Below are 27,453 nucleotides of genomic sequence, written 5' to 3'. Positions count from 1 at the left end.
GATTTATCCAAAAATAAATAAATAAGAAAGAGGTGATAAGGAGCTCCCTAAACCAACAAGAATATGGACTTGGTGTGTATGAATAAAGCAGAGGGTGGGAAGGGGGAGGAGGAAGGGGATACCAAGGATGAGATGGAGGGATGACGTGGACAGATATATCCGAGTGGGGTGTGTGAGTTGGAGGGTGGGCAGCCAAATGGCAGTGGACAGGGTGACATGGAGGGAATTTTTTTTTTGTAGCCACCCCTTATGGAACTGAGGCATCTGGCAATACACACAGACAGATAGACAGATAGATACATACATACAGTAGACATAGATAGATACATAGATATAGATAGATGGATAGATAGATAGATACAGTAGACAGATAGATAGACTGATATACCACCCAAGTTACATCTATTCTATCCACGGGACTATACCATCCAAGCAAACTCTTCTACCACATTGACGAAAGATCCCCTTACCCAAAAATTTTCTTGAATCTTGTGTTTCTAGCCTTAACTAATCCAAATATATTTCCTTTAAGTTCCACTTCCACTGCTCCTCATACTTAACTTTCACACAAGTCATACCAGTACCACATGAATATGTTAATATTAATACTACACTAACACACTTCATGCTGTTCTTTTACAGGATCTGTAATCAGTTACTGTATCTGTTTTATACCAAGATCATAACACTGATCACCTTTTTTTTTTTTTCCAGTTTATTTTCTACTGAATTTTCTCATATCTCATTTCAATCTCAGCATCATTGGTAAAAGGTGATGAAACATCCTGCTATAAAGGATGATCATTAGATAATAAACCACTGCAGCATCTTTATGTCGATGAATAGTGAAACTTGCCAAAGCACAACCATACATAGCTACAGTACTGCATGAAAAACATGACTGTCATACACCACTGTGGAGAGTTACATAACCGCATATCAATATCAAAGAGCCACAAATCAGAACGTACTCAAAATAATGAAAATTACCTACTGTATTTCATGGGAAACAAAATCTTAATAACTGGCAGAGACTGGAAACAGCATGGTAATATAATTTTTCACAATACAGTACAACACAGCAAAGTTAATAAAACTATTTCACAATAATGCTATGGGCCTCAAATCACCCATTAGATAAATTACCATACTGAATTGGACACATTTTCTTCTTGGATTTCGATTTCTGCCTCTCTTGCTTATCTTTTTTTCTACCTCTTGCTTCTCTTTCTAATTGTAAAAACACAAATATTAATCCAGCAATAATATCTTTCTTCTAATATGTGTACATGGAGAAAAATAAGTTTCTCCATTCTACAAGACACCATGCAAAAAATTCTCAGATCATGCAAAATATTTAATTCTGATGCTGAAAATGCTAACCAGGGATATAAATGGGTAGTGTATTAGATGCTACCGGAAACGGAATGAAGGAGTTTCATGCAACAACAAGGAGTTTTACCATTTAAATGGCCATAATATTTAGTGCCTAATATTAAGTGGCACTTAACCTCTTCAACATGGTGATGTCACCGATATATTCTTGCTATTTCCTGATGAATTTATTCAGTTTTGACAGATTTTTCAAGTAGGAGTTACATATAGCCAACACCTTCACAGCTAGAGGTTCTTTCTGCACTGAATAAAATAATTAATAGCAAGAATAACATGGAAAAATACATCATCAAATTGAGAGTTAGTGCTGGACATCTCTTAAAACAGTTACTAAACTGTTCATGTAAAATGCAGTTAGCTGAGTATATATAATTAAAAGGCAATTACTGTACTGTAACCTAGCTGAATATACACCTCAAAACACATGCATGTATACACATCAAAAAGTTTAGCTTTTGTGGGCTCCTGCAAGCAGATGTATGTCACGGGACCCCTATCAATAAACGGTACAGGTGTTTACCAGGAAAAGAAAAGAATGTGATGTCAGTGGAATGTGTATGCCACCCTGGGCTGTTATGATGGAAAAACTGAGGTATAGTATATCTAAGAAAGGAAATATATCATGCAAATAACACAGGGATATACAGGTACTATGTTCCTGAGAGCAATGTGCAATCTTAAAGAATTTCATGCTAATACTGCTACAATATATGGTCAAATAGCAGTAGAATTTCCCTCCACAACAATTTTACTGTCAAACTTTAGTTCATAAAACCAAAGCTGGTTAGAGGTTTTGCTTAATGTAGCACATGAAAGTTAAAGTGTGCTGTACTCAGTTCATACTAAAATCAATACAGAATACTGAAACAAAGGATATGAAGACTGCATTGAAGAGGGAAGCCCATGCTCTTTGCAATTCTATGGGCTGAGTAATTCCCATCCACAATATGTTAGTGACATCAAAAGATAAATGACCCCAACTCTGTTATAGGCCTATCAGCAGTTAAAGGGCAGTGAGTGGTCACAATGCAGGGCTTTCATTATGAGACTTTTAAAAGTTCCAACAGAATTCAATTTGCAATTCAATCATTATCAAGACTGAGGATCAAATTAGATGTCAAAAGTATTAATATCTAATACAACAACCACATCTATTTCTTTTGTGTAGGACATTGTACAGTAAATTAAAGTACTGTATACCGACAGTTTTTCATCCCGATCATAAAGGCACATGAAAAATTTACTAATAAAACTCATTATTATAACATTTTAGATTAACACGTCCTTTTATTAAGTTTGGTACCATACTACCTTTGCCCTGGTGATGAAACCACTGCCCAATGCTGCTACAGGGGTAAGTTAGGACAGTTTAAAAGCTATTACTATTCTGAACCTAGCTCAAATTACAGTACTTAACCTAAACTGCTTCATATGCTTCAAGATAATAAAGTATGCATGGTATATGCATACATACTGAAAAGAATACAAGGCTCAGAGAATAATTAAAATAGCTACAAAAGATCTGATATGGAATCAGCCAGGAGCAGCTGCTGCATATCACAGAAGCATAAACTATTTCACAGAGCTTTGCAAGATGATAAATAGCAAAATAAAGATCCTTAATTACTGTAGCAGCAGCCAGAGCTGAAGTACAAAAAAAAAAAAAAAAAAAAAAATCACTACTACAGTATATAGTCATCCACCTAGCATTGTAAGGAAAAAAAAAAATGTATAAAAATAAACAAACTTGGACTGGTACTCACGGGAGAAACACCACTTCTCAGTCTTGAATGCATACAGGACGAATAGTGTGACGAGAACAAGAAGGACAAGGCAGGCGAGCACTATTCCGATGACAGTTGACATGGAGACAGGTTCTGCTGGGGGAAGGACACGGTGTAGGGGAGGGGGCTGAGTGGGTCCTGTGGTGGGGAGGAGGGGAGGAGCAGCTCGCAGTGACGCCATCTCAGGCATTATTATCCTTATGATTAAAATGCAAAGACCATATCTCTATATTCTTTGTAAAAATTTTTTGGGAAGGCATTTCGTCTTTACACAGTACACTCCTTCATGTTATAGATATCTGAACTAAAAAAATGGCTACATTATACCTGCAGTTTATAAAGTTCTATGATTTATAACTGCCAAGTCTGAATTAAATTATTTTCAGTACTGTACACTGAAATATCAGCTACGTATGATGGGATAACTATTATTATTGTGGCTGAAATCAGTGGCATTAATGCAACATCTCCAGAGATACAGATTAATTAATTTTTAGCAAAAAAAAATTACAGTACCACCATAAGATGAACACTGACAAAACTAATCCATACAGGAACATGTTTCTGATGAGCTGGGTAATAAAATAATATGCAGGTACTGCACCTGTTTCTTTCCTCCTGGCAATCATACTACAATTTATGCAATATCATACTGTAATAAGTTCTGGTGCTACAAACCACATGAATAATACGATACTATCTGAACAATACTTGCAAGTGGTGACTTGTCTGGTCCTACCCTCCCTCGCCTGGCCACAGAATACAACAAATAAAAGTAAAAAATGCTGCAACAAAGAGAGAAGATATATTAAACTAAAGATTCATTCCAACATAAATGCATTTACAGAATTCTGATCACAGTGAAGAATCTGGTGATCACAGTTAAGACAACAAGCATTATGCAGTAGTGCATCATAATACTGTATAAGAATATAATAATAACTTACTACTATACTGCACAATATGTATATACAGTATACTGTTCATATTTTACAAGGCAACAACTTCATTTAAATATCAAATGATGGTGAAAACCACATTATTGTATCTTAGCTGCTGAGAGCAAGAAGTAAATGCAGTATTCTAAATCTAAAGTATACTAACCAAAGAGTTAAATTGTAAAATTAAACATTAATCATGCACACTCATCAAATCCTAAATCTCAAACTAATGTAGTTCTTATTCTCAGAGGAAGTTCTTCATTAATCTTGTCTAAAATAAACTTTTTAAAAACTTATACTGGAAAAGAAAAAGGAAAAAAGGATATAAACAATAATAATGCAAAGCAGGTACAGCAACTAAACTACAGTATGTCCGAAGCAATTAATAACTAAAGTTTTTAAGCAACTTTGTTCGACATCTGCTAAAAAGCATTTAAATAAAAAAAATATATAATCACCACCCACAGCTCCACAGCTCAGTACCCAGTTACTTACTAGACTACCTGAACAATTTCAGTATTATGTACATACATACACACACACACACACACACACACACACACACACATATATATATATATATATATATATTTTCCATGTCAAAAGCCTACATTCCACTTATACTGAGTGAACTTGAAGGCGCTCTCAAGAAAACAAATATTTCATGACAGCACCTAGCCATTTCTAGTAGTGATGGGAGGAATCATCCAAAACTCAGACAGCTGAGAAGAGGGTTTATTACTTGTTGCTGCTGGTGGTAAACCCGTCTGTCTGGACGAGCAGATCTGTCAACTACAGGTAAGCAACTGCTTCTGTGGGGCTGTCCTACAAGTACATACAGTATGCAGGGATCAATTGCCCCTTCATGGTAGACAGTGCCTCACCAGGATTGGACCAGGATCCTTCCCATGGAAGGTGCCGGGAAACTGGAGGAGATTTGGAATCTGGGTGGACACCACAGCTGCTGCATGCTGGGTGCACAGCATTACTACGTGTAGGATTCTAATCAATGCCTTAGTTCTTGTCTACAAACTGTTGTACAAGGCATATGGACTTTTTCCCAAGGTTGAACATGTATTGTTTGTTAACTTGATGTGATTGATCTGTGGCTGTTCACACTATGCTTCTTCCATGCAGCTTGTGCATTTCTACTCCTCAGCTGTGTCACAACTGCTGCAACTGTGTGTAATTGTGGGCTTTCAAGGTACAACATGGAGGAGAAGGAAGTGGAGCTTCTTTGGGTAAGGGTCAGAACATTGGTATGCCTCCAACATCACTTACTATGAGTGAAAAATAGGCATCTGGTGTTTGTTTCAAGAACCTGTTTCTTCACTCTACTCCTCCTTTGGAGGCAATCTAAAAATCCCTAAGGAGGAGAGAGGGAGAGCTAGAGCAAGAAGGAGGACTCAGATGTCAAGTGCCCAGATAAAGGCCATACATCTTGCACATGAGCTGGTTGTGAACAAAACTAACATTGTTGTACTCTGGAAGACTCTGACCCTGCAGTGTAGCTGTAGTAATAGTAGCAGTAGCCCTAGATTCAACTATATCTGTAGTAGTAGTACAGTAGTAGCAGTAGCCCTAGATTCAACTATATCTGTAGAAGTAGTAGTAGCAGTACCCCTAAATTCAACTAAACATGAATTTGGTAGACTGCAAGAGGAAATTACCCTTCTTCACTCCACCATCTCTATTTCAAGGGATACGGAGGGAACTGAGGGTGTTTGGAAAACTGGGCTGCACAGCCTAACTGGGCAGCAAGCTGTATAGTTATATATGTGCCAACATATGTAGGTTCTCTTCTCCAACACTGCAGCATATTTCTGCATGTATTTTGTGCCCATATAGCAGAGATGTGATGAGTATCATTTAAAATTCTCCCACACTGGAAGCGTGGAAAGACCAGTCAAGATACTCTTATCCCATGGAGGTAATTCTAAAACCATGAGTGGACCAATATATAACTAGTATGACAGGACACTGCCAAATGCATAATACAAAATTCAGTGACATAAAGGTATCACATCATGAATCAATGATAGACAATGCACTAAGGGGTTATGCAAGGTCACACAACAGACAGTAAGGAGAATGAAGACAAATGCATATTTTTTGGTGGCAAGGCATAATGTTAACTCTTTTAACTTGATAATAATGTATGGTACCTCCTTAGGACTTAGGCAGGGGTGTTAGGTGTGAGCCTCTATTGTAGTCCATTAAAAAGCGTGTGCAACACCCATATTGCACATGTATATACAGTTACAGAGACAGAGTAGTACTGAACCTAAAACCTTCAGAGGCAACCTTCATGGTGGCACTGGAGAGGGACTATGTATGTAAGAGGGAAGCTCTTCTGAAGTGGTATCTGGGCTGCAACACATGGAAGCATGTTACGGGCTGATAAGAACCTCTGCTTAAACAGGTAACAGTAGTACAGATAGTTTATGAATACATAACATGTTTCAACACACAAAATAATGTAGTGCTGTCACAGCTAGATAACGTAGTAGAGCTCTACAAGCCCTGAGTGACACTTCATTAAGTAGTGTTATCTCATGCAGACAAAGGTGTCCATTCAAAATGCTGAGAGCATATTGTACTTGCTACCAGTTTTAATGAATGTAGCTCATCTGCATTGTATGGACCTCATTTTATACCACAATTTGTTATGTTATCTCACAAGAATAAACATTGGCACTATGCAATGTGACTTGTGCAAATATGTGCACATCTGAGTTCGTTAAATGTACTATACAGGCTGAATTTGTATTTCTATGCAACCTTAAGGTGGGAAACTTTATGCACTTCAGGTGGCAAGTGCATCATGGCTTTTTGTGGATTATTAGAAAATAATGACCTGGATGTTGCAGAGCCTACACTACTATCTGCACTATTCAGTAACTTCCTTTGTAGACCCCACCTAATGAAGAGAGATACTGTACATGTGCTGCATGGAGGAAGCATGACAAACATCAACCTTGGGGAAAGGTAGTAGTTGATGGATGGCTCCTGCTGCCTCTGGATGGGACTATCATAAGAGTGAAACTTGACCCTGGACTCTTACTATATAAGAGAGAAGAATGGCTAGAAGCTTAGTAGCTAGCCTACCCTCAGGCCACATATAATTAGAGTCAGATTCTAAGCCGAGACTCTCACAAAATTACAAATTTTATTACATATCTTACATCTTAAAGGCTTCTAGCAATTGTTGAGGAGCTTTTAATCTGCAGATAACATCAGCTGGACCATGGCAAACCTCATTATGGGGGCTTCGTAAGAAGGTGCATGGCATCATTTTCTTGCATGTATGCACACGTAATATATCTTTTTCTCTGCTCTCTGGGAATGGGATGATTGCTCCAGTCATCACTCACCACATCTGGGTGGTGTTGTAACATGGCTGTGGGTCTTCTCACTAAGGGCGCCTTCAAGAAGGGAGTGAGGAGTGGAAAAAAGTAGTACAGTATTTAAATGTACCACGCTAAAACCTGATGAACAACTACTACTCTAGTCACAACTCCTATAGTAAACTATCTTTAGCATCTACTTGTACCAGCAGCTATTGTTATTGGTACTGTAAGTCATCCATCTTCAACATCTAGCTGTAGGAGCAGCTACTGTTATTGGTACAGTTGGCTATTCACATTATCCATGATGTACAAAATTCCTGGCTTTCAGTCCATAACTGGTAGGGCAATTACTTGTGCAAATTTACAAATCTAAATTCTTATTCATTAAACAATCAATTGCAGCTGTATAATGAATAAATATACCATGTGACTAGTATTTCAAACAACTTATTCACCACTCTATCCACCTATTTCTTTTATCTACTGATTTACCATCATATGCATTTTTATTTAATTATTAAAGTCACTTGTTATTTATCTACTCATCCAACAACAGTCATTCTGTCAAATTTTCTTATACTGTACTGAAGATGTACCAAATTTCCCTGGGAATAATTGAAATGGAACAATGTGCAACCCATGTACTCTTTGCAGGTCTTAAATCTATCTATAGCAGATGTCTTATTCTGGAGGGAGTAACCATGAACAAACTGCCTCCACACTGGTTTGTCCTAAACTGCCTGGCAGCCTTCTCTCCATCCCACTCCACATGACCAGACCATTTCAGCGTATGTCTAATACTTTCTGGCAAATTCATATAAAAAATGGCACTCTTAAACTTCATTTTTATTTTTTTCCAACTCTAGGTATAAGCTTCACAGCCGATTCCCAAGGTCCAGTAGTCCTCCTACATACCATACATCTCCACATGTCACCACTTGGGCATTAATAACCCACTGTCCATACTGAATACATGCTAGGACTGTCTTATGCAGGACTGGTGTATTGGTATTAATGGGGATATTTTTATGACATGGCAGCAGGTCTTCTGGTAGATCAGTAAAGTCTGCTTTTAATGAAATTCAAATCTTTAAACTAGCTGGCAGATACTGGAGAGTTGTGATCTCCCTCTTTGTACTTGTGCAGGATTACAATAACACATTCCAGCAGCTCGAGTTGTAAGTAGCCTTGTAACTCCTACAGTTCAGGAGCATGGAAGATTATACTATGGTATACCTAAGACTTCTTTGTTCCTTGAGGTATGGCTCCCAAAGTTATCACAGTCTCGCTCTAAATTTTCCCACACCACTTCATGGCATCATGGAAAACTGGGTTAGAAAATGATACTGAAATGCATATAAAATTTTCCATCTGGAAGGAGCAGATGAAGTGGTTGCTCAGGATCCTGGCATGGCATTATGGAGTAAGTGGAGGGGGTCCTATGGATAATCCGCATAGTAGTTGTCTCTGTATAGCTCATTTACTATAGTATAGTACTTGAATTATACAGCAACAGTTTGAATACTACAAACTGAAAACTGTTCTATCACCTACCAAATAAATAAGTTTTATTAGAGGATGCCAATACAAATACTGTATGAAAGGAGCTCATTTGTCAGTGCACCGCACTACAACATTACCAGTACCTGCTCTCTCTCTCTCTCTCTCATTCAACTACTTTCCTTTATCCAACCTTCCATCAATATCGTGATCTCTCAGCTGTAACCTTCATAAAATAACATGCTGTACTCAAATGTAACATCATTCAGCACCAATTCTATCCTCAGGTAAGGGCCAGGCTAACTGCATATACTAGAAATTTGTAATATAAATCTGTACTATCTCTTCTTATCAATTGTTGCTCAATTTAATTTCTTTTTAACTCATGCTTCTTCTCTATCTCTTCATGGCATTACGCACCATTGACACGAAGACCAACAGCATAGCGATCAGAGCCCTTGTCGTTCTCCACATTAAGGATGTACTCTCGGGCATCCCCTGCATCCACACCCTCCACCACCAACCTTGCAGAGTAGCAGTCATCTCGAGCATCCTGCTGGGAGGAACGAAAAAAGTAGAGGCTGTGCTGGAATGAAGGAAGAAAGCAGGTGATTGAAGGAAGGAAGTATGTAGATGCACTGAAAGGAAGTACACAGATGTGTTGGGAGGAAGGAAGAATGCATAAGGTATCTTTGGAGGAGGGAAGACTATGTATTTTGGGAGGTAGGAAGATCATACAGGGTAAAGTGGGAGAAAGAAAATCAACAGCAATGCCTAATGGAAGGAAGAACGTAGGCGTGTTGAGAGGAAGGACCAATGTATTTGTTGGGAAGTAGGAGGAATGTAGGCTGTTGAGTAGAAGGAAGAGTGTCGGTGCTGAGAGGAAGGATGAGTATTGGAGGTATGTTGGGAGGATGGGAGTACAGTACTGTATGCAGAAGCTGTGTTGAGAGTCTGAACATAGCAGACATGCTGGAAAGAAGAATGTATGTGGAAGAATGTATGTGTATTGAGAGAAAATGGGAAAATAAAAAGCATGTTGGGAGAAAGAAGAAAGTACAGTAATAACTCTAATATCCGGACGCCCAATAACCGAACATCCCCACTACCCGGACCTTATTGTCCTGGGATCCAACATTCCCAAAATGGTCCGAAAACCCAAAAAAATAAACCGATTTTTTCCCGTCCGTAATTTGAACTTGCCGCGCACGCCGCAAGAGAGCATTGTTTTGGTGCATCATTCCTCCGACGTCCGATAGAGCGCCGCTGCATCCTCCCCACTTCCCGCCTGTCTCTCACCGCGATTGGACCTACACTCTTCGCAATGGCTGCCCATGTGCTCGCTTTTGTGGTGATGCCCCACCTGCTGCAGGGCCTCCTGCTGATCTCGGGCCTCCTCTTAGTGTGTGTGATGATGGCCCTGCCACCTGAGAAAAGGAAGAGAGTGGTGTTGACTCTGGAAAAGAAGAGGGAGATATTGGAGAAAGTTGATGCGGGTTGGTCTTCTTCCCGCATTCTCCGAGAGTACAACCTGGCCCGGTCGACTTTGTTCGATATCAAACGTTCCCGAGACAAACTCATGCAGTACACGGCTGACTTCTAGTCGAGAAGCAAACGCAACGTGGAAAGGAAGGTTATGTTTACCCTCAAGTTTGCAGAAATTGACCGATCCACGTTGATTTGGTATCGACAGCAACGTGCAGCTGGTGTGATGGTACGTGGAACGGAGCTGAAGGCTGCTGCTGAGAAGTTCGCAAGGCTTCACGACACCCTAGACTTCAAGGCATCCGAGGGTTGGCTCTTCGCGTTCAAGTTGCGACATGGCCTTACTAACCGTAAAGCACATGGCGAAGCATTGGACGCTAACGAGGATGGAGTTGACGAGTTTCGGCACAAGGTGAAAGGCTTGATCGACAGGGAGGGCCTAACTCTCGGTCAAGTCTACAATGCTGACGAAACTGGCCTATTCTATCGCTCGCTGCCAACGAACACTCTAGCCGAGGAGACGGAGAAGCGTGTACCTGGCCGCAAGCTTTCCAAGGAACGGATATCTGCTTTGTGTTGTGCCAGTGCTAACGGCATGCACCGGCTTAAGCCCGTTGTTGTTGGCCGTGCAAAGCAGCCTCGGTGCCTCATGGGGTGATGGATGTCCTTCCTGTCGTCTGGTACCATTCTTTGAAAGCATGGTTCACAGCTGTGATTTTCAAAGACTGGTTTCACCGTCACTTCGTCAAGGAGGTCATCCATTACCAGACGAAGACACTGGGAATCCCTCGCGACCAGGTAAAGGCTCTCCTTCTGCTCGACAATGCACCTGCCCACCCGTGCGACAAGGACTTGGTTGCTGAGAATGGCCGTATTAGGTGCATGTTTCTGCCACCTAATACGACTGCTCTCATTCAACCCATGGACCAAGGAGTGATCGTGGCAACAAAGCGCCTATACCGTCGGAAGTTCCTGGACGAGGTGATGGTTGTTCTCGAGGACGAGGATGAGCGCAGGGAAGGACGGGACACATGAGGCAAGCGGACTTTGGAAAACCTTCGCCACTACAACATCAAGTCTGCGCTGTACAACTGGGCTAGTGCATGGAAGGAAGTCCCTGTGAAAACTCTTGAAAATGGTCGGTCTCGTCTGCTTCTCGGAACGGATGTGGAGTACGATTTTCTGGGGTTTGACGTGGATGACTTCCATGCACGGCTACGTACGCACGGCGACGATGTTGATGTGGACGATGTTCGTGAGTGGTTGGACGATGACGAGGGCGATCCTGGGTATCAGACGTTGTCTGATATCGAGATCGCGTCTTCGGTTGCTGGTGTCAGTACCGAGCTTGAAGATTCCGACGACGAAGGCGACGATGATGCGGACTCCTCTCAGCAGGACACTACTCCAGCCATCCCCAAGCTAAGCGCACTCCGGGAACATCTAGAGTTCGTCCTAGACTACCTGGAACACCCGGACTGTGACAGGGAGATGGGGCCCTTGGGACTTGTGGAGGAAGTGCGTGCTTTCAGGCAGCGCATCATCAATCATCAGAATCGTTGTTCCTTGAATCAGTCAACGATTGAGTTTTTTCAGGCCCATGACCCCCGCTGTGCCCAGCCCTGGCTCCACTCCGTTGCCTTCCCAAGACAGTCCCTCATGCTCCGAGCCACAGCCCAGCACATCAGCCACGGTGGAGTCACCGCTCGACGTGAGTTTGCGGCTTTCTTCAGAGTCCTCTGCAGTGGGTACGCCATCACCACGATCCAGCGATGCACCCCTAGGTCGCCTGCCAGTGATACTCTCGGACTCTGACAGTGAATAAACAGCAAGAACTTCTCCACTAGACCACACGGGAATTTTGAGTGTTGTGCAGTGAAAAAAACGGTGTGTTGTGTTAAGGTTTTCAAGTTGAGAGAAAAGACTCAATGGAAAATAAATTTAACGTAAATAGACTTCTTTGTTTTGGCTTTTGAAAATGGGAAAAAAATGGGAAAAGTTAAAGTGCGACACTAAGTTACAATGGAGCATTATTTGGACAAAAGTGAACACTGTGAAGAGAACGGACTTCTGTGTGTTATTGACTAAGTTCAGTGCAAGACTTCAGGAAGAGTGTACTGCAAGTGCTTCAGGAAATCGTTCTTACTGTCAGAGTCCGGGAGGAGGCAGTTATTCATCGAGGTGGCCAGGGACTTGCTGTAAGTAGCCAGAATGATTCATACTGTACTTTTTTCCATACTATACTTACCAGAATGTTTCATACTGTACTTTTTTCCATACTATACTTACCTCATTTCACTCTTTAATGTCCTTTATTGGTGTGAATAAGGTGTTAGTAGCTATGCATGTGCAGTAGGAATGTGTTTTTCTGAGTTAGGCTAGGTTAGGGTCCATAAGTACCAGAATGTTTATTAATGTATGAACATACTTCTAAACCCTCATTTTATGTTTCTTTTGCATTTATTTCAGTCATTTATGTGCCTTATTGGTGTGATTTGGGTCTTAAATAGGTGCTATGCATGTCCAGAGGGAGTTGTATAGGTGTTTCTCTGAGGTAGGGTCCAAAGTACAAGTCCATAAGCTGGGGCCCAATATCCGGACAAAACCAATAACTGGACCTACCAATGGCTCTATTACGTCGGATATTGGAGTGATTACTGTATGTGTGCTGGGAATAGGGAAAAACAAGCTAAAGTACACATTTGATTGCCACACTCACCACACGAGCATTTTAAGGGGAAAGAAATGTACTGTATTACTACATTTACTATTATGGGAGATGATGAGATTGTATATTGGGGTGGAGATTTAAATCATCATGTGGGTGATGCAGCTCAATGATATGAAGGGGTACACTGGATCACAAAAGTATCGGTGCACAACATGCGTGAAACATTGTGGACCACAGAACGAAGGTCACTGAAATATTAGTATCCGACCTACCACACGCTGGTAGCCCTGATGTTGGGAGGTGTTATAGATCGCCAACTAGCAATACCCTCTTGCAAACATAAAGGAAATGTAATGTTTATATAGGCAGACACTGATGATACACAATGAAACGCTGGTAATGTCAGCAGCTGTTCGAACCTTTTTGGTAAACATCGCACCCCTTGTGCACCGATACTTTTGTGATCGAGTGTACATGGGGAATGCACTATAGGGTGTAGTGTCGTGACTGATCAGGAGGCACATTTCAGGTTTTGTGCAACTGACTGGCTAATATTACAAAATGAACCCCCAAATTATCTGCCACACACGGAACACCACCTTTTCTGCACGTAAGTATATACTAAAATCACATTATGGCCATTACTTTGGAGAGCTTTACACACTGAGATCTGTGGTGACATTTGACCCATACATTATCCACCTGACCAGAAAACAGAAAAACATAGAATAAAATGAATTTTTGGAAGTGTCTAGAACCATATTTGATGTCCAAAAAAAAAATTAAACCTGTGTGAATGCAGTGTATTTTTTTATTTCAAGCTTTTGCTTAGGCATACAGAAATAAGTGAAAATCAAAATCTTTTGACATTCTCAAGTCTGTTCTCATGCTTTCTTGCTACCTTCTATGTTGATAACTTATTTATTCTTCTGGTTTGTGTTCTAAGTTTTACTGTTAAAATGAGCAAGCAAAGAACACGAACAACTGCTAAACACACTGTCTTTGGTTTTTCGCTATCAGATCTTTCTCTCTCTCAGCTTCCAACCCGTCTACGAGTTGCAGGACATTTCGTTTTCTTGAAGGAGGGCAAATATATCAATGAGAGGAATGTTATCCTAGACTTAGCCCAAACACTTACTGGCCTTTGGAGATGTGCAAACATTCCAACACAGTCAATCAAATATGTGAAGATGAAGCTACTTCATATGATGGAAGAAGGCTCACATGCATTGAAACAAGGCATGCAGGTTGCAGAAACCATGAATTTTGTTGAAAAACTTAATAATTTGTTTGATACAGCAGCATACCAATGTGTTGATCTGTCTGTGAGTCACCGTGAAAAGGAGATGAAAGTTCCATGATGAGAGCATGCCTTTCTAATCAACCAGAGAACCACGTGGAATATGCAAATTAGTGGAAGAGATTGGGAGGCGACCAACATCATGAAAAGAAGGAAGGCAAGAGAGGACTGGATGCATGAAAGACAAGAAGGGCAGAGAGAAAAAGCCTCGAGTGAAGAAAGTTTTGAAGATGAGTGGATGGGCAATATAGCCATGCAAAGAGACAAGAACATTAATAATAATAATAATAATAACCTGGCCTTTTGTTTCTCAAAAACACCAGTTCTTCCTTTGGGAATTCACTAGCACTCGACACCCATACATTATTTTTACAATTACAAGAATTGTGACATTTCTTGTACATAATACAAGCTACATCATATATACTGTACATGAAAGTGGCAATAATTAAACCCTATAATCATCCGTCATAGTACCTCTCTCCACGTCATAGCATTTTGAAAAAAGAAAGGCTTTCAGCTGTCTCTTAAAGGACTCAACAGTAGAGAGTTGTCTTATGGACAATGGCAATCTGTCATATAATCTAGGGGCTCTATATGCAAAAGAACGATCAGAGAAAGATGACTGGTGAATGGCTCCTGGCTCATCAAGACACAAGGAAACATCTTCACTGCGTAACATCACACCCGGGCGTGCCAATGGGAGTTTTAACAATTCAGCAAGACACTTCACTTCACCAAACTTAAGAACCTTGAATGTAATAAGACACAGTTTAAATTCAATTGTAGCCTTTACTGGTAACCAACGCAACTCAATCAGAAATGGGGTAGTTGAGGTTCTCGGGGGGGAGACCAAAGATAAGCTGTGCTGCCCTGTTCAACACAGACTGAACTTTTGTTAGTATATTATTTGGAAGACCAACCCACAGTGAATTACAATAATCAACATGAGACAAGACCACTGCATGGACCAATGGTAAAAGGCACCGTCTATTCAGGAATTTTCTCACAGAGTACAGATTTCTGATATGCAAGTTACACCCTCTTACAACCTGATTAATATGTTCTTTGTAATTTAACTTACATAAACACCCAGATTTCGAACAAAACTGACTGGATGAAGCTGTGACATGCCAATGTTCAAAGCCAGGGCATTGTCAGTGTCATCATCCCTTCTGTTTCCTCTGATGATGATGATCTCAGTTTTACCATCATTCAGCTTAAGTTTCTTCTTAGCCATCCAAATCTTAATATCAGACATTAGAGAATTCAAACTTTGTCTTAGTATCATTGATATCTGACATCTTAACATACAGCTGGATGTCATCAGCATAAAAATGATAGGACACATCATAAGCATTACACAAATTCCTACTTTAATTCTGGAAGCAGATCAGTATTGTGTGTCAAACTGGGCTGTTGCAGCTATTGGTACTGCTACATTAGTTGACTATGCCATCACTAGTTCTGGAGACCACAGAAATGTAACTGACCATCACAAAGTACTGTATGCAGAGCATGACAGAAGGTAAGGAGGGATCTAAGGGAAGCAGCAGCCTACCAGATGAGGAAATCACTGCTCTATTTTTTGATGGAAGGAAAGCCACGACATAAATCATGGCAAAAAGGGGGAACAAGTGGTTTGGGACAAAGGAAACTGAAGATGACTATGTGCTGGTCACAGAACCTGGAACCTTCTATGCAGACCATCTAACACTGAAATAAGGAACTGGCACTGCCATTGTGGAAGGACTTCAAAATTTGATTGAAGAAATGGATACTGTAGATAAAATATAATTGTGGTGGGAGCCGACAGCACAGCCACAAACACAGGACAGAAAAATGGAGCCATTCACCTGCTAGAGTGCTGCCTGGGTCATCCTTTGCAGTGGCTCATCTGCAGTCTGCATTTAAATGAACTTCTTTTTCACCACTTGTGAAAGAAACTCACTGGTCCAACCGGAAGTGCAACAAAGTGGAAAAGTCCAATTGGCAATGCTTTGGCTACGTGTGAAAGTTTGCCACTTTCCTCTACAGGTATTCAGTGTATTGTTAACGGCCCCTTCTTCCAGACGTTGGCCCTAATGAACTGAGTTGTGATCAATCCTAATCCTATAAAATTATCAAACCTGCATGGACAAGTGTCATGGATGAAGACCTACGGGAGAAGCCTGGGCCAATGTCATATGCAAGTTGGCTTATGACTACCAGCTGAATTTGTTGGCTATAAATATAGCAATGGAATAGAGTCGTGATGAACTGTACTCGCTTACAGAGTTTTTCGTGTGCCCCTACGTACCCATGTGGTTGCATCAAGTGTCATTCAAAGTGCACAGATGGCCCAAAACTTCTACTGGAAGATATCAAGCTACTGCAATTACTGCCACCTGCCAGTGAGAAAATTGCTTGGCAGGTAATCCAAAGAAATGCCTTTTGGGCTCACCCAAAAAACGTTTTAGTGGAAATGATAGCAGATATAAATCAGGCAAATCGGAAATCGGCCATGGACAGAATCAAAACCATTCAACAAGCTCATAACCAAACACAACAATGTATCAGAGTATTTAGGCCACCAAAGATCAACTGAAGTGCAAGTGATCTGAAGGATTTACTTCCACCAGTCGAGAAGTGCATAACAGAACCACCAATAATGATGCACTTGTCTGATGAAGGGCTCAATAAAATCAGTGAAGAGCTCTTTACTATCCAGTTACCATGTCACTCACAAGGTGTAGAATGCTATGTCTGGATGGTAACAGGAGCATCTGAAGCAGTTTATGGAAAGGCTGCATGAGATGACTACATTAGAGCTGTACTCAAGTCCCATGATTATATGCTGTCCTTCATAACTAAACAAGACTTTAATGTGACATTTTCTCAATAAAACTCATCACCTACCCCATTTTTTTTATCCTATGAATAGTATTTTATACTGCAGAACAATATACTGTAAAAGATAAATGATGTCTGAAGACCTTGGGAAATTGGTGTCCAAAAGTTATGGCTAATTAACAAAATTCATAATTTTCACATGCGGAGGTACTGCACTTGTTAGTAAATTTTTATTTTCATTTTTTAACTAAGGGAAGTCCATTGTACTAAACTTGAAATGTGCCTGTCGATCTGTTACACTTCACCCAATGACACTACGCCCTAATGCACATATGGCATGTGGAATGTGGAAGGGGAAAGGATACTCACGTTTGGGGAAGCAATGAACATGATTGTGTGCAACACATTTTAGGGAAAGAGGGAGTGGGCTGACTGCATATGAGTCTGGAGGAAATAGTGGCCACATTCAGAAGGGTTGATAGGAGGTTGGTGAAGGATGTTAAAGTTATAGGGAGCAAAGAGTGAGTGCAGCAACAAAGATTACAGATATAAGACATGGTGCTTAACCCACCCCATCCCGGAGACGTGAATTCACGTCCTCACATGATGTGCACTCATATCCCGGAGACGTAAATTAACGCGGCAACATTGCAAGGTCCCTAATTTGCACAATTTTCAATTTAATTTGCACAATTTTCAATTTTCGCAAGTGATTTTTGGCACGTATACACGGGACACCTTCCTCTACAAGATGCCAGGCAGGGACAATGCCTTACCCTGCATGACCTCCTCCCCCCCCTGCATGCCTTTTTCTCAGCAATTCACCTGTTATCAGTGACCTGGCCAATAAAGCCATGTCATGCCACGGTACGAAATTCAGGGCCAGAGTGATTCCCCAATCGATGACAATGTGGAGGACAAACATTAGAGGAAGAAACAGTCAGAAATGATGATCAGGTAATGTGGCAAAAAAAGGTCAGGAACTGTGATGAGTTAGTGAGTGAAACAATGCTTATAATGCCTATATTACCATTTGAAAACCAATATACTCTCATACTACATATAAATTTGTACCAAATAAATAAATAAATACCATTTATGAGTGGTGTGGAATAGTTATCCTCCCATAGAACTCGTTTTCTTTGCAGCCAGCCTGATAGAAAACTCTGTAAGGTAAGGAGGTACTCCTACCTGGATCGAGTATTTTAAACCTCAGGTGAGCGATTTCTCTATGAATTTTCGATGTTTCTCACCAAAAGCGGATGTTTGAGCCAAGAAAAAAAAAGAAAAAGAAAAAAAAAAAAAGTCCAAAAATGTTGGGACTGGGGCGTACCATTGCCCAGAAAATGTCAGGATGGGGGGGGGGTTAAGGAGCAGGTGGTGAAAAAAAGGACCTATACACCCAGGAGGAAAATATGGAGATGAAAAACCAAGCAGTATGGGATGCCTTCTATAGCAGGAATAATGATGGCTGAACAAGGAGATGTTGAAAGAAGTGTTAATAAACAGTACAGAGCTCAAAAGAACAATCTCTTGGGAGTTTACTGATTCAGTATGTGGATGGATAAGGGGCCCTCTAAGACATAAAGTAACACAAAGGTGGGATGAGGGTGCAGAAAGCCACAGTAAAGGATAAAATAAGACTTAGGGGACTGTAAAACAGAGGAATAATCAGCTGCCATGTGTTGGACTTGAAAGGGGGTATACAGGGCAAAATCTGAGTCTCAGAGAATTTTACTGGATAACCCAAACAGTGTTGAAAGGAAGAATATGGATTAAGATGGTAAATCAGATGGAGACGGAAAACAGGGAACTCATAAGAGAGTGGTGTGTGAAGAATGATGAAGGAAAGGTAGTGTTGGACAGTGAGGATATTAAAGATGACTGGAGAGAGCATTATAACTGGTTCCTGAATGAGGGGTTTGAATGGTAGAGGGAAGGTTTGGAGTCAGCGGATTCAGCATTCAGCCCTTGGCCTTTGATTGATACTGCTGCTGTGAGCAGGGCAACAGGTAAGATGCAGTAGGGGAATGTGGTCAGCATGTCTGGGTTTGACTGCAGAAATGTTGAAGGCCTCAGGAGATATGGGATTGGGTTTAGTTACTGATTTGATAAGTCTGATTATATATAAGTGTATTGTCCTAGATGACTGGCTGAAGAGTGTGACAGTAAATGTGTTTAAGAGGATAGGTGATGCCCTGGAAAGAGAAAATTATAGAGGCATAGATACTGAGGTATGAAAAGGGAAAGAGTGAATATTGATGAGATGCAGTTTGGGTTTATGGCAGGAAAACGGGACCACTGATGTCATATGCACAGGCTAACACCTTCAAGAAAAATATATATGAAAGGAAAGGGAGCATTACAATGATCTCTAGGATATCATGCCCTTGGTTATAATGGTTTTCGTTATCACTGCTAGATGAAAATCTGCACTCCTGCCATTTTCATGCACTCTTCAGCTAAACATCATTATCACACAACTGAGTTGGTTTCTTCTGACAATAATGGTGCAAATTCTGTCATTCCTGATGGCTTTGAGGGATTCAAAGATGAGGCCCTACTGGAGGAGTAAATCCCAGGTGAAGGAGACCACTAGCTTCGGAACCCCTGACCTGAAGCCCATCTCGGGTCTCTATAATGGTACATGTTTCTTCCTTATTATGCCCTTTTCATCATTTTCTATTAACCTAACCACGCCTATGTGTATTTCTGATACTTATCATAACAGCATGTATGCATTTAGTGGGTCTAAATTCGGGTGTACAAGTGGGGTGCCGGGTACCAATTAGGATAATGCCCATACGTTCTGTGTTTTCTTTATCGCACAATTTCATTATCATGCACTAGGCATGGTACCAATTATGCGCAATAACCAAAAGATCACTGTACAGTTGTAATGGGATGTATAAGCTCTCAAATATCTGTTGCAATTTGGCCAAGCCCTACACCGAATAATGTAAAATGCTGGATATTGCATAGTACTGTATCCTCCCATCAGCTCAACATGTGGTGTTGAGCCAGATATTGTTACTACCTGTCTCAACCCTCCTTCCTAAAAACTTTCCCATGAGTAAAAGATGAAAATTATGCATAAAATATAATAAAATACTGAAACAGTACAGTAATACAGTGATGGTTGACTACTGATTATGAGCCTGTTGATAAATCTCTTCACCGGTTAGTGCACAGAACAGCCAGTTACGTCCCATTTGGGAGTTGGATAGTGCATAATTTCACTGGATATTACTTTAATACAGCTGAGCTAGAAGCACCAGACACTGTGTTGGGCCGGATATTGTGACAACGGATAACTGACAGTTTACCAGTGCTGTACTGTACAGTATTTTGTTTTTGGTGATTTGGAGAAGGACTTTAAGAGTCCCTACAGGGGGTGAAATGGTCAATGAGAAAGCTTAGGGTTGAGGTCTGGTTGGTTAGAATGGTAATGGCTATGTATGTAGGCACTAACACCCAGCTGAGAGTGAAGGGAGATTTTATTTTTATTTATTTTTTTTTTTACATGAGGAAGAAGGAACCAAAGGCCACAAGCCCACAATAACTGTTCCCTCCAGGAGAAAAACAAAATACAAGAGAGAGCCAAATTCAATATCCAATCATTTTGAGATGCCTGGACACACTGCGTTTGAAAGACTGAAGATCGTAGGAAGCAGGAAATACAGACAGAGGAAGACAGTTCCAGAGCTGACCTGTTGCATAAATGAAGGACTGGGAGTAACGGTTAACTCGTGCATTAGAAAGATGGACAGAAAGGGATGAGAGTTTGCTGCTAGATGGGTGCTATGCACCCATCCTAGAGGTGGAGGGATGCAAGCAGACAGTTCAGAGGAGCAATGACCATTGAAGTAGTGATAGAAAAGAGACAAAGATGCAACAGTGTGGCGAAGAGACAGAGGATGAAGGGAGCCAGTAAGAGGAGGAGAGTTAATGAGACGAAAAGCCTTAGACTCCACCCTACTGAGAAGAGCTGTATGTGGGAAACCTCCCCACATGTGAGAGTTGTACTGTACTCCACACAGGGGCGGATAAAACCCGTGTATAGAGTCAACAACTGTGCAGGGATAAAGAAGGAACGGAGTTTCCCGTGATTGTTGGTGTGCATCAGAGGTCAGTCTTGAGCCCCCCTTATTGTTCATCATGGTGCCTGAAGCTCTCTCATGTGATTTCGGAAATGGACTCCTATGGGAGATGTATGCTCATGACATGAATGAAAGGGAGGTGGAGGTAAGATTTAGGAAATGGAGAGACGGAATGGGGCAAGAGTGTTTGAGAGTAAATGTGTTGATAGCTAGGGCTCGTGGCAGTACTGTCAAAGAAGAAGTGTGGCCATGTGCAGTTTGCTGCAAGGGCATGGGAAGTAACTCCATCTTGTGAACTGTTTGTGATAAGTTGGTGCATAAAAGATCTAGTGGTATTAAAGGAAGACTGCAAATACTGTAATGCTGATTTTGTGTTCAATGTGTCGGAGAGAGCATGTACGGATTGTCTGGCATTAGAGAACTGATCTTGCTGGAGATCCAAGTGTGTAGAATGAGTTTTGTAATTTGAGGGACATATGTGCTGGAGGTGGGACTGGAGCTAGCTCTGTGGCTAGGGTAATGAGTGGTTGGAGGAAGTTCAGGACCTGCTGCTTTGCCTAACACAGAGAGCGCTCTCCCTCCATGCTATGGCATCTTTGTATGCAACATGTGTTAGGTGTGTAATGCTCAGTTGTGAGACCTGGCTCAAATGTACAGAAATGACAATGATTAGATAAATGTGTAGTAGCCTTGAATGTGAGGGCTGGGGTGTTAGGATTACAAATGAAGAGTTGAGAGGAAGGACAGGGCTAGAATGAATTGGCACTGTGATGAGGAGTAAACTGAGATGGCCTGGGCATGGTGGGAGGATGATGGATGACAATTGGGTGTGGATGGTGAGATGTGTGAATGTTGAGGGTAGGGTTGTGAGGCAGACCAAAAAGGACTTGGGATGAGGTCACAGAGAGCAACCTCAGGGATACGGGACTGAACAGAGAGGCTGCCAGAGATCAAACAGTATGGAGAGCCTCCATTAGGTAATCAAAGCCAAAGCATGCAAGCATGTTGGAGCCTTTATAAATGAAGTGAAATGATATCTGATTACTGGTTAAGCACTTAACAGACACCTTCCTGGCTCACAAGCCACCCCACTACAGCTAACTACCCAGTGCTCTTTTCTTCCTCTGTGTATCATATTTATGGTTATTCTGGCATGATACATGTACATGGCCAAGTAATACTTATTGCACTGTGTATTTCTGTGTGTGTATGGATGAAGGCCCCTCTGTGTCATACTTATGATTATTCTGGCATAATGCAGGTACTGTACATCACTGACTAGTACTTTGTTACTGTGTGTGTGTGTGTGTGTGTGTGTGTGTGTGTGTGTGTGTGTGTGTGTGTGTGTGTGTGTGTGTGTGTGTGTGTGTGTGTGTGTGTGTGTGTGTGTGTGTGTGTGTGTGTGTGTGTGTGTGTGTGTGTGTGTGTGTGTGTGTGTGTGTGTGTGTGTGTGTGTGTGTGTGTGTGTGTGTGTGTGTGTGTGTGTGTGTGTGTGTGTGTGTGTGTGTGTGTGTGTGTGTGTGTGTGCAGGTAAACCTCCACCCACCCCTCAACATCCCTTCCCTACAAAACCTGAATTGCATCCTTCAAAATGGTACAATGACTCTGAATAAACAAATGAGTGAGTGAGTGAAGCAGTAAGAGGCACACACTGTATTTGGCTACCCTCTGAGTGTGGCTAAAAGAACACAGGAGGAATAGGAAGGGGAAACCCAAGGGAAATGAGCAGGATCATGCTGTAAACAGAGAGATGTATAGGAAAGCTGATGGAAAGACACATGGGTAGGGAGAGATTCTGGACAGCCTGGTAAAGACATTACATTGGGAGGTGGCAAGCAGAATGCCTACAAGTTTGGGTAAATATGGGAATTTTAAGCGCTCAAAAAGAAAAAAAAAAAGCAGTGTTTGACACCCATATACTCTAATGTGGAAAATTTTTCTTCTTACATGGTAATGTACTGTGCAACATTGAATTACCCTGTCAGAACATCGATAGGACCAGCAATATTGCCCACATCATCAATCAGTCCAATTTAAGCTTCTTTACATGACCTTCATCAAACTGAAAATTTCAGCCAATGTAATAACACAAACTGCTGGACTATACACAGAAACATATCAGACTTTCAGATTGTAATTCCCCTCCACTTGTGCTAAAAGTCAAAGAAAATGCTCCATTACTTTTTAGTTATGGACAGACTCTTCCAGTAATTGATGAAATACTGGGGTCATGTCAGAACAAACCAGTGCAGCTGGTTGGCTTGAAGGAAGAGATATTACAAGATGCACCTGTGCTCCTAATCCACAGCTGCAGTCAGGCACCTGCCAGTTTCTTACTACATGACAACAGTCTGATGCATATCAAATTAGAATTAATTATTCAGTGAACATTTTTCATAATTTCTCCACTTTTCTAACATGTCTACTGTTCTCTCTAACAACTGGATCTTACAACAGTCTGATGCACATCAAATTAAAATTAACAATTCAGTGAACATTTTTCATAATTTCTTCACTTTTCTAATATGTCTACTGTTTTCTCTGACAACTGGATCTTAAAATATGATGCATACAATAGCACAGCTGTAACTGACAGAGTTAAAGGTACCCAGTAAGCAAAATTTGGTTGTCTGGTTGTACAGGCTGTTCCAAAATTTATATCAATGTTATCTTACAGAAAATATAAAACTTCAGAGTCTATGAAGTTCTAACTACACAAAACAGCGTGCAACGGACTGCATAATCTTTATCTTATTGGGTACAGTCAAGTACATGCAATTACAGGTATGTGTTCCGTAGCAAGAGGAGGAACATACTTGGAGTGAGGTGAAGGAAAGTGGGTGAGGTGAAGGAAAAGGAAGGAGTGATGAGAAGAGTGGCAGAAGGGCTGGAATGTGGAGAAGAGGGTACCTAATTAGGAGAACTAGTGAAAGAATAGAAGGGTAGGAGTTAAGAGTAAAATCAAAGAGAGAATAGAAAGGTATGGGTGAAGTTTAGAATATGAGAGAATAGATGGGTACGAGCGAAGAGTGAAAAGAGAAGGAACGAGAGCAAAAGGATAAGGAGTGGTGGGAAATAAATAGGGAGAAGTATAATAGGGGACATGAATGACAAAGGGATGAGGGAGAGGAAAGGATTAACTGACAGAGAGAGTATGGACAAGGAATGAGGGGGCAGGGAAACATAAAGGGTGGGAGGGCTGCGGTGAAAAGGGGGTGAGCGTGGGCACTGGGAAAGCGTGATAGAGAGGGAGAAGGGAGAGGAAAGGGGTGATAGAGGGGTGAGGGGAGTGGGACATGGTGATGGGGGGGTAGAGGGATAAAGAAGGCATGATATAGGGTGAGAGGGGGCAGATAAGGGGTGATGGAGGGGGAGAGAGAGGGGAGGGAATGGGTGATGGAAGAGAGAAACTGGGAAGGTATGATGGAGGGTGAGAGGGGACAAGGAAAGGGTGATGGAGAGGAAGAGAAGGGGTGATGAAGAAGTGATGGGTAAGGGAAGAGAATAAGATGACTGAATAGGGGGAAAAGACTGAGAAGGGGAAGAAGAACGTGAAGGTGAAAGGGGACAAGGAAGAAGTGAGGGGAAGGAGAGGAATGAGAAGAGAATGAAAGAGAGGACAAGGAAGCTGTAAGGGGAAAGAGGAATGGGAAGAGGAGTCGAAAGAGGGGAGAGGAATGGGAAAGGAAGAGAGGGGTGCGAAGAGTGAAGAGGAGTGGGAAGGGGAAGAGGAGTCGGAAGAGGGGTAAGGAGCAGGAAGAGGGGAGAGGAGTGGTCAGAAGGGGGTGAAAAGGAAGGAGCAGGGGGGTAGATGGGGGAATCTGAGGGAGCCAGGAAGGAGACCGTAATGAATGGGGAATGGGGAGGAGGATAGAGGCAGAGACAGGTGGGGAGGAGAGGAGTGGATGGGTAGACAAGGTGGAGGGGGCAGAGAATGCAGGTGGGGAGAAGGATGGTGGAGGGGCAGGTGAGTTGAAGGGGGAAGAGGGGACAGGTGAAGAGGAGAGGGGTGGAGGAGGCAGGTGGGGATGATAAAAGGGTCCCCAATTAAGGTTATACAATAAAACTGTGTTCAGGAGAGGCCAAGGTTCACCCCAATTAGAGTGAAGACCCGCAGGCCACACACCCAATTAAATACGAAGTCCCACAGCTTTATTGGCAAAACACCAGGTACGAGGCTGAGGGTAGAGGGGAGGGGAGTGGAGAGAAAAAAACATGAGGGGAAAGGGAGGGGAGGTACAGAGGTAAAAAAAACAGCTGGGAAGAAGGAAGAGAGATCGAGGGAAGTAAAGAGATGGGGCTGAAGACGGAAGAAGGAAGTGAGGAAGACGGAAGAGAGGAGGGATGAATGATAGGGGAGAGAAAATTTGGATGGGGGAAGGGAGGGGAGGTAAAGGTAAAAAAAAAAAAAAAAAAAAAAGAAAGAAAGAACTCGGGGAGGGACGGAACCGAGGAGGAGGAGGAAGAGGAGGATTAAGAACGAGATCGAGGTATGGAAGAGCTGTGGATGAAAAATGTGAAAGGGAAGACAGGAAGAAAAGGAGGAAAGGACGAACAAAAGGAGAAAATGAGTGTAATGGCAGATGAGGTGAGACGGTAGCGTGAAAACAGACGTTATGTGATCTGACAAGAGGGAAGGAAAGGAGGAAGAGTGGGGATGGAGTAAGAAAGGGGGTAGGGAGATAAAGGAATGAAAAGGGGATGATGTGACAAGAAAGAGAGGCGAAGAAAGCGAGAACTGGGGGAAATACAGGAAAGCATAAAAATGATAGGACGTTGCAAAGGAAAAAAGGTGAATAAATAATAAAGGAGAGGATTAAAAAACAAAGAAAAGAGAGGGGGAAATAAAGGAGACCTGAGAGGACGAATGGAGATGAGTGATAGAGGAAGACCTGAAGAAAGATGATCATAAGCGAGAGAGAGAGAGAGAGAGAGGAATGAAGAGCCTGATTTACACATCTTACTACTCAGCGTCGCATCCTGTGGTGGTTAATATCGAAAAAAATCTCCAGGCCCGTCCCTACTCAGTAAAGATCTCTCCTCTCACCAGATATCACAACACTTTATATTATAATTCGTAGGTTCTTACCATGTTCATGATTTACCTTTCTCCTACCCCTCCCACCCTCATACAATAGCGTCATCCTCCGTGTGCCCATGACCAATAAGGCACTGTAGTCTGCGTAACACCATACGATTTCACTTAGCTTTATCAATGCCATTAAAAAAAAAAAAAAAAAGGAAATTGGCCTGCTTTAACCTTCTGTGTACCCCGGAATGCCTGGGTATGTTATTCTGGTACTGCAATTCGATTTTATTCGGCGTACAAGTAACCGTTGCCGTTATTAATCTTTCAGAAAGATTATTCTTTTTTACCCTTCTGTGAGGAAAATTATTACTTAGACACGTCATTCTCAGTAACGGACGATTTCATTCGGCTGCGAGAAGAAACCTGCCCGGCAAAGGGTTAATTCCTGCTGTCACCGGATTTTACTATACGATTACACCTCTTGACGGCATGGTTGATCCACTGAATAAATACGGCTCGCTTCAACCGCAGACTTTAACATGTAAATGCTGAAAGCCAACTTCCTCGAGGCAGTCAACAGGCTCTAGGCTCAATTATAAACAGGTTGGGGAAAACTGACAAAAAGGGAAAGATATGAGGGTGGCAGGGTGGAGAAAACGTCATTACAAAAGGTGGAAGGCGAAAATATAAATAAAAAGGTGGGAGGGAAGAGGAAAACTGCCTGAATGTTGTGCAAGACGAAAATAACAGTAAAATGAGAAATTAATAAAATAAGAGATGCGATGGAGGAGAAAACTGGGATAAAAAGGAGAGAAATAAGAGATGAGATGGAGGAGAAAACTGGGATAAAAAGGAGAGAAATAAGAGATGAGATGGAGGAGAAAACTGGGATAAAAAGGAGAGAGGGAGGAGGAAAACCAAATAAAAATGAAGTGAATCTTTTTAGTGAGGAGACGTGGTTAAAAAGCAGTGAGACGAAAACTTCAGTAAAATAAGAAAACTGTAATAAGAGACGGAGGTGAGAAAAGTGAGATAAAAAGGTCGGAGGGAGGAGGAAAACCAAATA

The 27,453-nt window shown here is 41.6% G+C and overlaps 1 protein-coding gene across 1 annotated transcript in view; it reads right to left on the bottom strand.

Moving 5' to 3' along the window:
* Nucleotides 1-2,477: 2,477 nt before the first annotated feature.
* LOC145410971 (irregular chiasm C-roughest protein) overlaps nucleotides 2,478-27,453 on the bottom strand; it is a 237,583-nt gene continuing 212,607 nt past the window's right edge. Inside the window, exons 13-15 of the mRNA XM_080281026.1 lie at nucleotides 9,391-9,526; nucleotides 3,143-3,272; nucleotides 2,478-2,493 (exon numbers count right to left, since the gene is read on the bottom strand). Of these exons, the coding sequence (XP_080137152.1) occupies nucleotides 2,478-2,493; nucleotides 3,143-3,272; nucleotides 9,391-9,526 (282 nt within the window). The remainder of the gene's footprint in view (nucleotides 2,494-3,142; nucleotides 3,273-9,390; nucleotides 9,527-27,453) is intronic.

This window comes from Coenobita brevimanus, chromosome 87 (genome assembly GCF_032717465.1).
Source record: "Coenobita brevimanus isolate Jiangsu-jjx chromosome 87, ASM3271746v2, whole genome shotgun sequence".
Taxonomy (NCBI): Eukaryota; Metazoa; Arthropoda; class Malacostraca; order Decapoda; family Coenobitidae; genus Coenobita; species Coenobita brevimanus.
This window is presented reverse-complemented; position numbering and strand designations above follow the sequence as displayed.